General features: G+C 33.8%; 1 protein-coding gene across 1 annotated transcript in view; it reads left to right on the forward strand.

The window, feature by feature from the left end:
- LOC137405961 (putative ferric-chelate reductase 1) overlaps positions 1-17,510 on the forward strand; it is a 28,299-nt gene extending 10,789 nt beyond the window's left edge. The window contains exons 4-12 of the mRNA XM_068092447.1: positions 2,929-3,123; positions 3,714-3,938; positions 5,734-5,829; positions 9,397-9,583; positions 11,022-11,141; positions 14,836-14,957; positions 15,638-15,724; positions 16,593-16,884; positions 17,014-17,510. Coding sequence (XP_067948548.1) covers positions 2,929-3,123; positions 3,714-3,938; positions 5,734-5,829; positions 9,397-9,583; positions 11,022-11,141; positions 14,836-14,957; positions 15,638-15,724; positions 16,593-16,884; positions 17,014-17,192 — 1,503 coding nt within the window. The 3' untranslated portion in view covers positions 17,193-17,510. The remainder of the gene's footprint in view (positions 1-2,928; positions 3,124-3,713; positions 3,939-5,733; positions 5,830-9,396; positions 9,584-11,021; positions 11,142-14,835; positions 14,958-15,637; positions 15,725-16,592; positions 16,885-17,013) is intronic.
- The last annotated feature ends 218 nt before the right edge of the window (positions 17,511-17,728 follow it).

Genomic DNA, 17,728 nt, shown 5'->3' on the forward strand with positions numbered 1-17,728 from the left:
TTCTAAACTTTTGGAGGCCCCTTGCTAAAAACTATAAATCTACTGCTTACCGCTCTGATGACATTAAATGCATCACTATTGTAATAATTTAAAAGTCATCAAAGTTTGATATTACATAAGCTGTTACTTTTTCCTCTCTAGCTTGTTTAAATATGGCAAACCAGAAAATGTTGGATCTCCTAGTCTAGCTGCACTAAAAATAACCGTAGCCAATCATTTGTCAGTTTTTGCTATATAGATGTCTGCTGTAACACACAACAAACATTGGTTATAAAATGCTGCTGTCAAGCCCGGTCAATAAAGCTACATCGATATTTTTAGCAGCTGACTTGCTGGCCAAACTTGGATTGATAACTTGGCATAAATGTTGACCACAAATTCCTATTTTTTGTAGCAACATTCTTCATCTGGGTTATTTACTATCTCTACAGGGTACCAGTTCAGAGGGCAGCTAATTATATCCTAACGACATCCTCTTTTAAAGTCGATGATGAAAGTATTGCTGTCAGTATAAAACCAGAGTTGACCTGAATTTTACATTTTAATTAATGCTGTATCACCCCTGCACACTAATGACAATTTGGTTTGTGGTTTTTTAAATTATGCAGGATATTGCCAGAATGGAATGTTGTTTGTTTTCGTTACTGACGGCAAGAGCTCAGGGTGCAATGATGCGAATAACATTTTTGTCAGTTACTCAAAACAGGCTAGCCATGCGTAGGACTCTTGTGGACTGGTTCAGTACAGTCACTCCCTTAACTGAAGGCTTAGTTTATCTTTGACCTAGGTACCATTTGTACTTGACCTGCATCAAATGCTAAAAAACTTGGTACTTAGTGCACATAGAGGAAATATAGTCACTTGAAACTGTTCCAATGACTACATAGACTTCTCCCTATTTTTAACTGATTAGCTACTTTCGTGTCCGCTAGTGCTGACATTTTTATGCTAACTACAGTAATTATGGTAACCAGGGTAACTAGTCTTTTTTAAATGTATAAAAGTTCTGAGAAAAAATGAAACTTTAAAATCTTTTTGGTCAGTAAAAAATGGTTTGTTAACATTATGGCAGGCATGTTTATTTACTGCACACGCATAGGTTAAATGATATACATAGTTTGTGTGGCAAGTGGGATTTATTTTAAACCTTATTTATCATGCCATTTTTAAAGTTTAGAGTCATGAAAGCCAAAAGGATTTGGAGTTGGAAAATGGACTTCAATATGCTTTAACAATGATGTTAATAAGCTGTAAAAACACTCCACAGACCAAAAGAGTATTGCAATCATCTATCTTAAGTCATTCATATCATGCTGTAAACCATCTCATAAATAATATGAAGATGGTGGATATGATTTAGACCATTTTGACTTTGAATTAGAGTGCAGTCCTGATGATTCTGATGACCAATGCTCTCAAGCGCTCTGGGCACTAAAACCACAGCAACCACGAAATAATTTATCGGTATTAATGTAATCTAGTCATCATTAATACCATTTTGTAGAAAAGCTCATTTAGGTTCATAAAGATCAAACAAATGGCCTTTGATTTGTGACCAAAACAGTGGATTTGAGTGAAACATATATCGACAATCTTTTCCTAAAGTAATTCGCCCGCAGAGGAGAAAACTCTAAAAATTAATTCTCTAAAAAGCTAATGATACTAAAAATCACACATTCCGTTTTACAAAAAAAGTTGTAGAGTTTTTTATACCGAGTAAGCTGCCAAGCTGGCTGTTAATAAAAAAACTACTTTTCTCATAAACCGTCAGCACATTTCAGAATCCATTTTAATAAAGAACACATTTTTGTTACATCGGCAGATGCAGTTCAAACCTACAGTAGTACATGTAACTTAATTTATAAATTTGCAATATCTCCAATATTTTTTGCTACTTTTACAATGAACAAAACATGTATTGGACTAGTTCTGGTCATAGTTAATCCTAATTCTAATGACTTGCAGCTAAGTCCTTTATAAGGCTCGTTCTATTGAATCTGCTGTTCTTTTTAAAACTTCAAGATAAGAATCTTGGAATATCAGTACAAAATAATTTGCTCATCCGCATTTCACTTATCAAATAGTGCTATTCAATTTTTTAAATAAAACCTACGTAATTTGTGGTTTTTTAAATTACGCAGAGCATCAGAAAATCAGCTTAGTAAAATTGCACAAACCTAATGACGCCATGAAAAACTCTGAAACAGTTGTTTTTAAATGATAGTTGCTTTGTAATGGTTCAGTAGTTAATAGGATTGCATAACCAAACTATCATACATCTTATATCCATACTTTCAGACAATGAAGAGTGTATACGCTTTTTACTTATCAATAGAGCAGGTGACTCATATACCTGATCATATCTTTGGAGTTTCATATATCAATGAGATCAAAGTTTCATTTCTAATCAAATATATAATCTCTAATACATGATAGGATATTCATTTGTATTGCTCTTTCATTTTGAACTGGCAAAAGTATATTTTAAACTTTTAACCTTTAGAAAAATGTGCTAACGCTTAAAAAGGTTTATTTAAAGGTTTAACAGCAGTTCATAGAAAATAATAAAATTCCCATTATAAATGGTGTAGTGGTTTGTTATAGCACAGTGTTGTTTTAATTTTTAAATGTTATAGTGTTAAGCAATATACCACAAAAGTTTGTTGCAGATAGCACAATTTTAACACTGCCTAAAGTCAAGAGAAGAAAACTCTTAATTCAAGATCATTTTTGTGATAAAATAATAAGAACTTCTTTACATGAATCAAACTAGAATAGGAACCTAATTTAAGAACCTAATTTTAATTAAACGTAATACTCCACTTAGAATAAGACCTTAATTCTATTTATGAAGCTAAGTATAGTTAAAAAACTTGGTATGTATTCTAAAACTGGTATATCCATGAGAAATGTGTCTTTGTCTTTTAGAATTGCCTTACTCACAGCGAAAAGTCAGTCAACACAAACTCTGAAGTTTTCTACTGGAAAGCTCCTGCTGTAAATTATGGAGATTTAATCTTTTCTGCAACACTTGTCAAAAGCTTTGAAGTGTTCTGGGTCAATGTTACTGCGGAGATTCGTGCAGCAAGTATAGCAAACGTGATTACTCCTCCTCAATCAACGGTGAGAGACTCTTTGAGGCAAACACTACGATTATCCGACTTAAACTAGAGCTTACCGTTTATACATGCCACATGATTTTGTAATATGCAACGTTGGACAAGCTCTCTGCGGATAATCTCATTGTTTAATCATCCTTGAAGTGTTTCATAAAGATAACAAATGATTTGGAGAAAGATTGCAATTGGGAAAGAACCAAATTTAAGTTCAGATACAGGTTGATGGTTTCAAATAATTTGACAGTTTACTAGCATAGAGCTGCGACTCTGAAGATTTATTGTATAGTTTATATACGATAAATAGGATTAGTATAAAGTAACTAACGTATTCTGTTTAAAGACATAAAAGTATCCATGATTGCTTGAACTAAGAACCACTACTTTTTTGCACAAAGTAGCGCAAAGGTAATTTTCTGTTCATTTGGCAAAAGGTTGCATCATTTAGTATTTAGAAAACAAGCGTATTGAACAAACTTTTTTCATTACACTCTTTCTGTTTATAATCAATGGCACAATTATAAAAAAAACGGTAAATTCACCTGCTCTTTTTTGCAGTTTCGGAGAAAATTAAAGCTTAACATTTTTTTACCGTAGATTGGATATGGAAGCTTTGACTCAAAACTAGACTTGAGTGAGTGTGGGAAAGAAAGTGGATGTATCACCCATCCAGCCAACTGCAAGGAAGGTATTGATGGAGACTGCATGTTTGCCGTTGCATATATGCCAGTGAGCGGTGGAGTGAGGTTTCGACTCACACACTACAAGACCGAAGAGCAGAGTAGTTACATGGCTCTCGGCATATCTGAAGATGAGTTTATGGTAGGTGATGACTTGTGGCAGCTACTGCTGCTCAGAGTATTAAGATGCTTTAATCATTTTTAATTCCAGGCTTTTTTTATCAAGTGATATTTCTGACTCGGCTGTTTAATGGCACTGTTAAACAAATGTCAAGTGCTGTTTTAACTTTTATCAGTACCAAACTGAAAAACATAAAATAACACCAGTAGAAGTTTTGGAATGACTTGTTTTGCTCAAATTTAGATATGCTGCAGCATGAATAATTCTGTTTTCAACAAAGCAATTCAAACTATTCAAATTACAACAAAACTGTGGCAGCTTTTGTTATAAAAAACACTGCTAACCGGGTGTCTGCTAATAATATGCAATATCAGTACAAAATAATTTGCTCATCCGCATTTTACTTATCAAATATTGCTACTCATTCTTTAAAAAAAATCCACGTGATTTGTGGTTTTTTAAATTACGCAGAGCATCAGAAAATCAGCTTAGCGAAACTGTACAAACCTAATGACGCCATAAAAAATTCTGAAACGGTTGTTTTTAAATGATAGTTGCTTTGTGATGACTCAGTAGTTAATAGGATTGCATCACCAAACTAGCATACATCTTATATCCATACTTTTAGTTGACAATGTAGAGTGTATACAATTTTTACTTATCAAAAGAGCAGGTGACTCATATACCTGATCATAGCTTTAGAGTTTCATATATCAATCAGATGAAAGTTTCATTCCTAATAGAAAATATAACGTCTAATACATGATAGGATATTCATTTGTAAAGTCTCGCGAGTTCTTGATAAACCGCATAGTATGTGGTTTATCGAGAACTGTTTATCAAGAAAAAGGTCGATTGATTTCTTAAATTGCTCAATTAAAAAATTATTTTGTAATTGAGCTATTTAAGTAATCAATCGACCTTTAAATATATATTTAAAGGTCAATTGATTACTTAAATAGCTCAATTAAAAAATTTCAATTACAATTTTTAGAGCTATAATTTTCACAATTTAATGGTGTTTGTAAAAACTTTGGTACATAACTTACCTACACACACGATTGCAACTATAGACATTGCTGAGTCATCTCTATCTTGTCTTATTATGAAATTTCAAAATAAATCCCTCTCAATGCGGTAATTCTTAAATGGATTAACTGTACGTCAGAATGAAATGGCAATTGGCAGGTTCTTCTCACCTCAAGTAATCTGGAAGCTGTTTGTCAATGCCAATGTCACAAAAAAGAAGCTTCTCGATGTTTAATTAGTTCTGTCCTTCTTAGCGGTTGACGTTGGCCGATGTTTACACTAATAGAGCTTTCAATTACCGGTCTTAGACAAACTGTTTGAAGGGAAAAAAGGTGTGTATCATTGAAAGGGCCGGATAAAAAAGTTGCTTTTCAATGCTTTATGATTTCAGTAGGCATTAGCGCATGCCAAATTCAGGGTACCATCAGTTGGTCAATTCATGTGAGAGCAATATTTTCACAACCATGAACTTATTGGTCTTACAGTTATAAATGGTATCCGCTAAAATTTAAATTGAAGCAAAACATTGCAGTATATTTGTTTTCTATACAAAAATAAGGAAGAAAATTTTAGAAGTACTACTTTGGCTCTATTAAACTTTTCTTTGTTCTAATTCTATTTTATCTTACATTTAATAGGTCAGAGTTTCTGATCAGTGATAAAACACTCATATTTTAATCTTCTGATTCATTGCTGACGCGTATTGTGATATTTAATCAAATATTTTGTGTGTGAAAGTAATGAATTCAATTGTACTGTCATTATACGAGCTCGCCTATTGTCGCAGGACCATGATGAGACATTCACATGCAGCCAAGATGGTACATCTGTTGACCTAGCGCATGGCTACAACCCAGCCATGTACAACATCAAGGTACAATCGGTGAGTAAAAAAACTACATGTATTCACACCTCTCTAGTAGCTATGGTCAAATTAGTATTTACTAAGTAGTGCAGATTGTATTTTAATATTTGTTTTATATTTTAATATTGTTGCTGGCTTTGGTAAATAAAATTCTTAAACAAATTTTTATTTCATAATTGACCGTCTCCAATGAACGACATACCTTAGCGATGTTGCGCACGCTCGTCATGGACTGCAAGCTGCGTAGTACGGCTCGATCGAAGCATTTTCATATGACCAAAAGCCACGCGGTGCAGCTTTAGGAGGCTTTGTACAAAACGCTTCGGATTACTGATTAGTTAATTAACTAACCTATTGAGTCTGTACTTAGATAAAAATAACTTTTATCTCCATGAGCTGAGCCAATAGAAACATGTCTACAGTTTATGCTGAGCAAAGTATTGCTTTGCAAAAATATTAATAGTTTATTACAGTTTCTTCTTTGCAATTACCAGTCATGGCAAAGCTATTATAGCAACTGCGGTTTTACAAATGTTAGATTTAAACATTTCTGTTGATTATTTGTTGAGTAATAGTACTATAGAAAGTGATTATTTTATTTTAACAGTAATATTAAAGCCGTAAGCTATGGCAATAGTGATAAACCTTCAAACTCGGAGCATGCCCATGTTGTTAGTTACAGTAGCAGAGAAAAACGCTGAAGAAGTGTCTGGCCTAATTCTGCAACACATTTGTAGACTTTTTTATGGCAAAAATTCATGTAAAAGTTATACTGAACTATTTGGTATTAAAGCTTTTTTCATAGATCTTGTGCTTCAAAATTTAAGACAACTGATATGTACCATTGTCAAATATCAGGTTTTACCGAGCATTTACTATGTCACCGAAAAAAACTTCAGTAGAAAAAGGTTAATACCATTGAAACATTATTCGGCATTGATGAACCGAACAGACAGACACAGCTTTGAACCAAATGCATTTGAAGACCTTGCTGAAAGTGTAGAACTTATGAATGTGATGTTTGAGCAAGATCAGCTGCAACAATAGTGAACTGCATTGTGTTTACTCAAACGGACACATACACAGCACTGTACCTGTGTATGTCCCAGAAAAGCTCAGCAAATTCTCTTTTTATTGCAAATGCTCTGTCCTACACTCACGTAGGGGTCAGAGCATTTGCAATAAAAAGTGAGACTTATTAAAATATAATAAATAACACACAAGGAAAAGCAGCTCAAAATCAAAGCTGAGCATGTTCGATTTTCCCAATCAAGGTTGCTGACATTTTACGCAACTATCATTTTTTTTTCGTTTTTTAGAATGAGAGCTGATTGAAAAGGGCTGATCTTATTCAGTGCATTAGACCAATGACAAACATCGTAGCTTTAAGTTTTTGTCAAATTCATTTTTCAGAAGATTGACCTAGTTTTGTTAGGCGGGTAGTTGTAAGTAAAAAGGTCAAGGTGTCGTTGGATATGAAAAATCTTGTGAAATGGTTAAAAATTGATAATAATGGAGTTAACAAAGCGCTGGCAACTTCCTGATGGCCTTCAGCTCAGGGTCAGTATGAAGCCGGCCCCACGCGTAGTCCCTGAGGCATAGTCAATGTTGCTATACAGCTAAAAGTAGGAAAGATTAGTTTGGCAACATTTAAATTAGTATTTAGAATTTTTTAGGTGATTATTTATATTTTTAGCCAATGCCTCTTTTTGGCTGCTGGCAAAAAATGACTTTTTAATAACCTGCATGCCGACAGGCATGTGCAGCTTACATATTGTATGCAATAAAATAACATTTTCGGGTGACAAACGCCTGGCCGGGTGACAAACGCCTGGCCGAGTTGTTAATAGCTTATGAGATATCACTAATAAAAGTACTGTCTGTGATGGTGGCATTTGGCTTACAAATAGTTTTAGCCACGCGAGCAGTAATTAAACACCCCATGATGACAGTAATCCTACATTACATTGCATGTCACTACCCGGAACGGAGGCTCTTGCAACATACTCCGGTCCAGTTTGCCAGAATCTTTTATGTAGGTGTTTTCTCTTCATTAAAATGCTAATCTGTAAAATGCCACCTTAGGTAAGTAGGCTAACACTTTGAGTTTTTTGTAATTAGAGGCCTGATAATTAGCATTAATGTGTTTACTGGTAGAGTTTTCTCCTCCTGCTGCTTATTTTATATTATTGAGATAGCAACACTCTGGCGTCTCTATTGGGATGCAATATTATTGCTTATATTGAAAGTATTTTAGCTATGCTGTACTTTGTATACAATTTTTTCTGACTATTCATTATATAACATATAATAATTTACTGAGTGGTCGAACGTAGTGTTTGGATTTGTATGCGGTACCGCACATTATTATACCACAGAGGGTTGCATCGATGATGATATACACTGCCTACAATTTGTACTTTTAATAGTAAAAGTTCGAAAAAAATAATATTTTGATTTTTGACTGATAAAATAGACACACATTCAAAAATAAAATGGTACAAATAGTTTTTTAGATGTATGCCATGACACATTCAGATGCTCTCAATAAAAAATTGAAGTTATTGGCTTTATCACTAAACATTTACTAAAATAATAGTCTCTAGCTGACTTTTAAATTTATTTATTTAAATTGATATTTAGAATTTAAATTTAAATTATTTTAATTGAGCTCTACAAAAATGTGACTGATAAGCATAGAGTAGACATTGTCTAAGTTTCCATGCAATGATAGTGCTATGCAGGTTATGTTTCCTTGAGGCGCTTTAGTAGGGGCTGATTGCCCGACGCCTTATGTTTCACCAACAAATTTTTTTAAATGAATTAACAGGGAGGCAAGACCTATTTCCACACACAAATGTGACGTCGCCTGTTGCAATGGCCGATGCCATGGCACAAAGATAAGGCATCGCATGGATGTTTTGCTCCCAACAGCGACACTTATGATGGAATAATCATGACAGGCGCAGACACGGCTGTTTTGATAATAGCATTTCAGTACCATGTGAGAGTGTGTCGCTGCTTTAGCTTTGTTGTTGTATAAAAACCGAGTAAATGGTAAAACATCTACGAACAGCTCATTTCAATTTGCTACAAATTTTGAACAACATGAGTTAATTTTATTATTTTTATTATCATAATTTTTGTTAATAAAGTCTGTATCAACAGTAATTAGGTGCTTTCTGAATTATTTAAAAAAATTTCTGAAATAGGCTGTTGTACATTTTCTTTATAGTATTATTTCTTATGATGCTAAGATTTTTGTTGAAGATAATTTGCAAGTCTTCCTGAAATCTAAAGTGAGACTCAAACCATTAGTTGAGATTTCCACTCAAAGATGATAAATGGCATAGATTTGCTATCTATAAGGTTGCTATAAATTTGCATCAAGAAAAAGAATTGGAGTAAAAATTTACTTGATTTTGTTCCGGACATAACAATCTTTTCAAGCATTTCCCCATTAGCAAACTACTCCGAAAAAGTTAATAATAAATTACAAAAAATTCTCACCTAGGGTCAACATCTTGCCCGTGTATTTTTTTTATACACACCTGTATGTAATTAGGATTGTCGTTTTCTCTGCAGAATACAACAACAAATATTGCTGTGGAGGTAGTTGATGATTCACTAGTTTGTGAGTTTACCCGACCTGAGACGTCATCATTTAATTATTATGGCCATACTGGTTTGGACACCCACAAAATAGACTACATGAATGGCATCAGAACTCCTGAGCATCACCTGTATGTAGCCTTTGGAGAAAGATATGCAGGTATTTTTATAGCTGTTCTATGTTGTTATGCTTTTGTGTTGTTATAGATTACATGGCGTTTACAGCAGTAATCCCATGGAACGTATTAAGCTGTCCCTGAGTCAACTCACAGATCAGCAACCGCATTTAAAACATTACACTCTATCTTGCTTGATATACATATTAATAAGAATGGTTAGAGTATCATGTTATAGCTGAGATTATATACAGACCAGCAATTATAAATAGAGTATGGTGTTATAGCTTAGATGTATACATACCAGAGTATGGCGTTATAGCTTAGATGTATACATACCAGAGTATGGCGTTATAGCTTAGATGTATACATACCAGAGTATGGCGTTATAGCTTAGACGTATACATACCAGAGTATGGTGTTATAGCTTAGATGTATACATATTGGTAATTATAGGTAGAGTATTATGCTATAGCTGATAGAGTATGCATACCTGTAACTCAAGGTAGCGTATCACGTTATAACTTAGATGATAAACATACTAGTAATGATAACTATTAGTCATCACAAATAGATTATACATGTAAATGGTACTATGATATAGAAATTACCTGCATAGACTTCTAACTATAATAGTTTTCATAGATATATGTAACTAAAACTTATTATAAGCTAAATCAAGTGACAATGGTCTACTTAATTTGTTGAATATATTATTGTATCTAAAACAGGTTATATAAAACAACAGAAAAGTCAAAAGATAGTGAAATTTATTTAAAAACTGTTGATGTGTAAAGTTCCTCTTTTGTAAAATGTTGGTGGGTGATATGTAGTAATAGATTATTTAGGACTTATGGCGTGTTTTCAACACAATCATATACAGGCAGTACCTAATATTGCGATTATTTTGTCTTAAAAAGCGTTAGTTGACATTAGAATCATGCCTTTTATAATCTCATATTTTATAATCTAACCTTTCATCTCTCATCTTTTTACTGCACATTTTAATAACCTGAATTGCTGCAAAAATGATGACAATTGGAATTTGACTGTCTTGAGTTGCCAAACAATGTCATTTTATGGCCAAAACTGTAAATTTCATCGTGTCGTTCAATATATGCTTCAGCCTGATAAAAATAAATAAATCCCTTTCTATAATTATATGTACCAAACTGTTGAGATATATTACTTTTTTATATTCCGTCGATAGGAATCCGGTTGCTTCATAGCTGATGGTTATTATTTATTAACTTTCTTGCGGCTTTTAATATGCCAGTCATCTTCCTGCCGACATGCTGAAACTGAGGGCTCAGCTCAAAAATACTTCTTGGGCTTCAACTCATGTTTCTATAGCAACAATCAACTTGAGTTTTAGGAAACTGCGCAACAACGCTTCTTCAAATGGATATTGAGATGATATGATTGTCAATTCAAATATGCTTAAGTGGAGCTAATAACCAAATCATGCGTATTTTGTTTCAGGGTCTCATTCCAGTGTCGTAAAGCATCACATCTTGCCAATCGTTTCTACAAGCAAAGTGTCATTTGGAGACAACTCAAGACATAGCTTCTATACCCTGGCTCTTGGCGTAAAAGCACACAGTGAGTAGGCTATATATAATATGTTAAAATGACTTGTGGATAGTCTGATCCGAATCTGCTACCGATAGTACGTATAATCCCCTACAGCTTGCACATGGGCCGAGGATGGAAATGCGAGAATGCCTTGACTTGCTAGATACCATGTCCCTTATGTCAAGAGAGTGAATCTGGTCCGCAAAAGCCAAAAGTCACTTCAACTTTAGCTTGTAGCTTTATGGAATAAATGGCAAATATAACAGCCACAACAAGAGACAGTCTTATTCGTCTCAACTGACTTCTAGAGAGAAAGTGATAGTGCAAGTTACAAAAAACAATCATATCTCATCTCTGTTCAAGAATCTTTTGTCAATATCTCTTTCAGTGTATCTTCAGCGTTTTCAGTGCATCTCTTTCTGTCAAAAACAGTCTTTATTACAAAGATTTTAGTACTTGAACGGTTAAAAAGTTAGTTATGTCAAATGTTAGCATCTTCATATACTGACAAATCTTAAAGTTATTCAGACTTAGCAAGTGTTTGAAAAGGTTAGTAGACAAATTTGCAATGTCAGAAGCAGTAGCGGAGCATTTAGAGCTTTTTAAGATGCTAATTATTAATTAGCATCTCAATGCTTAGTCATTAAAAAGTAATTAACTAGTCATAGCTTGATTGATTTTGCAATTTTTAGCAATTAACAATGCTTTTGGGTTCTTTAAACATCCCGCAAAAAGCCTGTCATAGCGAGGAGTGAGCATTAGGTATTCATTTACCACTGATCTGTAGGCTTAGAGTTGTCCTTCTTTTCACGTTACTTTCATCAGTATGTGACTGAAATCTCAAATACATGTAGCATAACTTCAATAAAGGTTTTTTCACACACACTAAAGACACATTTATTACAAGCAAATGTTTTTGAGTTGCTTCAGAAGAGTTTGCCTTGTCTTGGTATCTTCTTAGTCAGAAGAAAAGTACGGCCATTACATATGAAGAAAATTTCAGGTGCATGAGTATCTGGAAGTGTACCTGGTGCCTGCCAAAAAAACCTGTCATGGTTTCTGCCACGAAACCTTGTTAACCAGAACCTTCTATGACATGTTCTCATGTTTTGGTTTCATGAGAACATTTCAGAGAAGGTTCTCATGATTTCTCACAAAATCATGAGGACCTTCTATGGTAACCTTTTATGGCAATCGTGAGAAACCAAAGAAAGTTGCGATAGGCAAAACCTACCATGCAGGTAGTGCAAGGCTTTAATAGGTGTTCAACCTTATGTTATGTTGAAACACAGAAGCAATTTGAAACGTGAAGTCTTTTCTGACATCTTTTAGAAGAGACTTGACCTCCTAACCTGCTACTTGGTAGTTTAGAGTGCTAACCCCTACACCACTGCTCTCTACAATGTACCTGTTAAAGGAGAGACATACAATTGGAATCTAAATACTTTAAATGTAACTCAAGCCCGTATGAACTGGGAAACTGAAAGTAACTCAGTACTTCCTTGCAATTAGCATTTGCTTTCTCTTTCACGAACGAAATTTGATCCTGTTGGTTCACCTGCTTCTTTACATTTGATTTATAGGCTTTGTTTAATATTTTGTGTGTGTATTTGAGAATGCCTACGGGAGTACAGTCAAACCTTTACATGCAATTTATTTATTACTCTATTAGCTTTAGTTATCAATGATAGAATAAGTAAAAGTAAACACACTTACAAATACAAAAATGTGTACGTTACTCCAATGATATACAGCCCCCACAAGGATAGGTGACGGCATCCTGTGGGCGGGGCTTAATGATCGAGCCCTGTTGGTATGAACCTGAACACGGCACCCAAACAAACAAATATGCTGGATAAAGCCTCTTGTAAATTTACAAATATTATGAGAAATAGTGATTATTTTACTGATCTGTTGGTTTAATTTTGTTGTCAAATACATATAGTTGCCCAATATTGTCAGCGTTATGATCAGTCAGTTGCCATTCACAAGCATTCACGATATTAATAGTCGCAATCATAAAATAGCCCAAATTCGGTTTTATATTTAGATTTTGAGTATGAAAACTACACTCCACAGCTTTGCTTACTGTCCCACCTTATTGGCCGGGTAAAACAATGTGACAGCAATGAAAGACTTTGTCATTTTATATTAGGGGTGGCAAAATATTAATCAAAAACTAAGAAAAAAAGGCCGTTGCTCGGGTGATTTTGGGTAAATTATGTTTAATTTTAGGCATACACTACGACACCTACCAGTTTAAAAATAAGTAAAAGTAGATAATTTGAAATATTTTATTTTCCATGGATCTAATTTTTTTAGTTAGGTGTTACCCCTACATTGTAGAAATTCAATGTTTGCTATTGTGAATTGCGGGGCCTACTGATTGAATGAGCTAATGACACAATAACAGCGAGTCGTGTTTTCCAAAACCTAACGAGGCAACCCTAGAGAATTGTGTTAGCTCTGAAAACCGGGCTAGCACAATCCCAACAGAGCTCGATCATTAAACCTCGCCCATATGATAGCCGTCGCCTATCCTTGGGGGTCATTATATCATTGGTTACTCAGATTCTTAAAATGCAATACTAAATACTTCAAATAATTGATGGTAGCATTAAAACTAACACATTATTTAAAATGAGTAAAAAACTAAATTAGAAAACTTGAATTATGTATCAAATGTAAATAAGATAGATTAATGTCAGTATAAAGAGTTGTTATAGTTACTTTAGCTCAGAGACTTGCAAACTGTAGTGTAGACTTAGTGATGCATCAGCCCGCTAACTCCACTAGTGGTGAAAATACACAGGGCAGGATATTCTAGCCTAAATTTGCATAGCTAAAATTAACATGAAACAATTCTTTTATTCACATTTTCTTTTGTTTCTACCAGCTTTTTTTTTTGAATTTTGCTTATAAAACTAGAATATTGAAAAAAATTGCATTTTGGAAATTACATTGTGTCAAGGCCAATATTTTTTAAAATTTCATACTATATTGACAAAATTCCTGTGATTGCTTCAGTCATTGCTTAATAGTGGATGTATTTGAACTCTCTCCAAATATGGTGCGCGTAACCAGGTACAAGTAAAACAATCGGATTCCAATCTATAAACACTCATGGTTTTAGGCCAAGTATGGCATTTTTGTTTTAATTGGGTTACACAAAAGTATACAATAATAGATTGAGGTTGAGATTCTAGATTTTTATAACTATTTTAATGTTCCTAGGCTGATACTTGAATGCTTGACTGACATCAAGTCCTAAAACTGTTTTATCGAAATCATTTCCGGACCATCAAGTTACCATTTTGATCTCAAATCTTTGAAAGCGGCATTAGAAGATAACTCCAATTTTATAGATGCATGAACTAACAATTAATTCTTATGGATTACTCCATTTCATGAAATAATTTTATTTTGTCACATGTGCTCATTATGGTGGGCCTGCGCATTGATTGACATTATTTCAGAAAAAATAAAATAGAACATGATTCAGAAAATAAAAATGATTCACCGGGACGTTATCTCACTTTATGTAATTCTTCCTATTATGATTGCTTTCTGGTTCACCTATTTTAGATATCTATTTTGTTTGATGTCAGTTTTTGTCAAGGTTTTTATGAAAATGTAAGTATTCTGTTCTGCGATGAACAGATGGTGATAGTATATTAGTTCAAAGTATTGGCAAAAGGTTATTCATTTGTGATTCTTGCAGTAATATTGATGGCCATCTCATGGGCTGCAGTTGCTGGTGTTGCCATGGTTGTGGCTCGCTACTACAAGGATGGTTTCTTAAACTCAACTGACCGACTTTGGGGCTTAAAACCTTGGTTTCAGGTAAGTAAACTAATTATCTCAACTCGCTAATAGTTACCTCAATTCATTATTTATCACATCAACTCATCAATTATTGTATCAAATTATTAATTAGTACCTCAACTCACTAGTTATTATCTCAATTCATTATTCAATTCATTATTTATCATAACAACTCATTATTAATTTCAACTCATTATTTATCATATCAACTCATTATTTATCATAACAACTCATTATTTATCATAACAACTCATTATTTATCATAACTACTCATTATTTGTATCAACTCATTATTTATATCAACTCATTATTTATATCAACTCATTATTTATTAGATCAGCTAATTTTTTATCATACCAAATCATTAACTAATACCTTAACTAATTATGTATTATCTCAACTAATTAATTATTTCTTCATAGCAATAAGGACATCCGTAACCATCTCATTTATGGCAATACTTAATTTTTGACAGTGATCAGAATCATCATACCAAGTCATCGAATACTCTTTAGTGTTTATTATTTAAAGTGTCAATTTTGTTTCATCACACTGTTACTAAATATATATGTTATAGTGTGTGGCTAACTAAAGTATTTTCAACCTCAGAATAATACTTTGTCAGCTAGAAAGTTTGAATAGTCATAAATCATCTGAGCTTGGTAACATGCATGAGAATTGTGCTGTGCTATTTTTAGGTGCACAGAATTCTTATATCAACTCTTGGCATACTTACTGGAGTGGCTTTCATAGTCATATTTGTTCATTATGGCAAAATCAACCAAGTAAGTAGAGACATAAATTCAGTCTTAGGTTTTGATTCGCTGTCACTATTTATTTATTCTTGTGCAGCTAATTCGAGGTCTGAGCAATGAGCTTCTCTGCATTTACTTTCCATCCAACTGTTTAATTGTGAGTTTACCATAAACCGTGTAGTGTGGCTAGATATAGCATTTGAGCATGATCCAGAGCAGTGTGGTGAAGATTTAGTTGACTTCTTGCAAATTTTTCTGATTTGTGAATAGTTCCTTAGTTTAGTAGCCTTTTTATAGCATCAACTGATGTGAAACTTCATGCTCATTAATTTGGTATCAAAATCTTTTTCATTGACTTACTGATTCAAAGTTTATGTCATTTTATATGCGCCATTATCAAATATTAAGTTTTTGCCAAAAATTACTTATACTTATCACTCTGCAAAAAAACCTTATTTTCTAGCAAAAGAGTTGATTATCGTTCAATAGAGAAATAACTGTCTATATTCTGAAGTGTAGCCAATTAAAGCTCTATGAGAGAATAGTTCTATTTTATCCTCAACGTTATCAAATTTTGCAATAATTAACAAGGACAGTTAGCAAAAAGACTTGGTTATTATTTTCAATTAACAATGTTTGCAACCTTTTTGATGGTTTACTTCAGAGTAAGTAGTCAATTATTTTTAATGCTTTATAAAAAATCAAGTTTTTTCAATTTAAAAAGTGTAAAAATTTTGTAACAATTTTTGTCATCTACAAGTGTGTAGATTTATTATGGTGCCTTTTTTAAATCTGTGGCAGTACTGGACTCGCCTTTGCTCACTATTGAGAGGATGGTATCCATAACTCACATGACTAGGGTTATAAGCAGTTGAATTTGAAAATTTAAATTTTGCAGCTCGTCCATGCCGCATGTGGTATTGTTGTGGTCGGCCTAACTACTCTCCAGATTATTGTCGGCATTGCTCGACCTGACCCAGGCACTATCAAGAGAACGGTGTTCAACTGGTTCCACAGGCTGACTGCCATCAGCGCATACATTCTAGCCGCAGCCACAATGCTAATTGGCGCAAAGATTGAGTACATGAACCAAACAATGCAGACTTCTGTATTTGGTCTCCTGTTTGCGATGGTTCTGCTTCCAGTGGTGATCCTCATCATTCTTGAAATAATTGGTTGCCAAAAAGACGGTAAGTAAAATATAGACCTGTTTATTTTTATTACATAATCAGTAGCTATTGATAGATACGCTTGTGGCAGCCCAGATCCTGATAAACTTACATTAGGTTTTAATTAGCTTTCCTTGTGCTTGCTTGTAGAGTCCTCCCCAGAAACTCAAGCGAAGTCAACCAATGGCATGCAAGTAGAAGAAAAAGAAGCAGCGGACCCAAAAGGAGTACCATCCAGTCATAAAACCTCTTTCGCTATTTTCATAACTTTTGTAGTAGCTATGACTGCCCTGCTGATAGCATTTATCATTGTCGTGGCGATTTTATAATTTTTCTGTTATATTTGAAATGAGATTTCATTCATTTTATGCTCCAGTATTTTAGAGGTGTATTAGTTTTTCATGTGCTGATGATATCAAGTTTTGTGCAGAGCCCACATCTTCAAAGATCACTTTAATTTAAAATTAGTTATGACAGTATTTAAAAAGAATGCTATTATTACACCCAAAACGATGTCTATATCAAGTTAGTGAGCACACAATAAATATATCGACTGATGTTTCTATTTGATATAGTCTGAGAACTGATGGTTCTAGTTGATATAGTCTGAGAACTGATGGTTCCAGCTGATATAATCTGAGAACTGATGGTTCCAGTTGATATAGTCTGAGAACTGATGGTTCCAGCTGATATAATCTGAGAACTGATGGTTCCAGTTGATATAGTCTGAGAACTTATGGTTCCAGCTGATATAGTCTGAGAACTGATGGTTTCAGCTGATATAGCCTGTCTGAGAACTGATGGTTCTAGTTGATATAGTCTGAGAACTGATGGTTCCAGCTGATATAGTCTGAGAACTGATGGT

Source organism: Watersipora subatra, chromosome 10, assembly GCF_963576615.1.
Source record: "Watersipora subatra chromosome 10, tzWatSuba1.1, whole genome shotgun sequence".
Classification (NCBI taxonomy): domain Eukaryota; kingdom Metazoa; phylum Bryozoa; class Gymnolaemata; order Cheilostomatida; family Watersiporidae; genus Watersipora; species Watersipora subatra.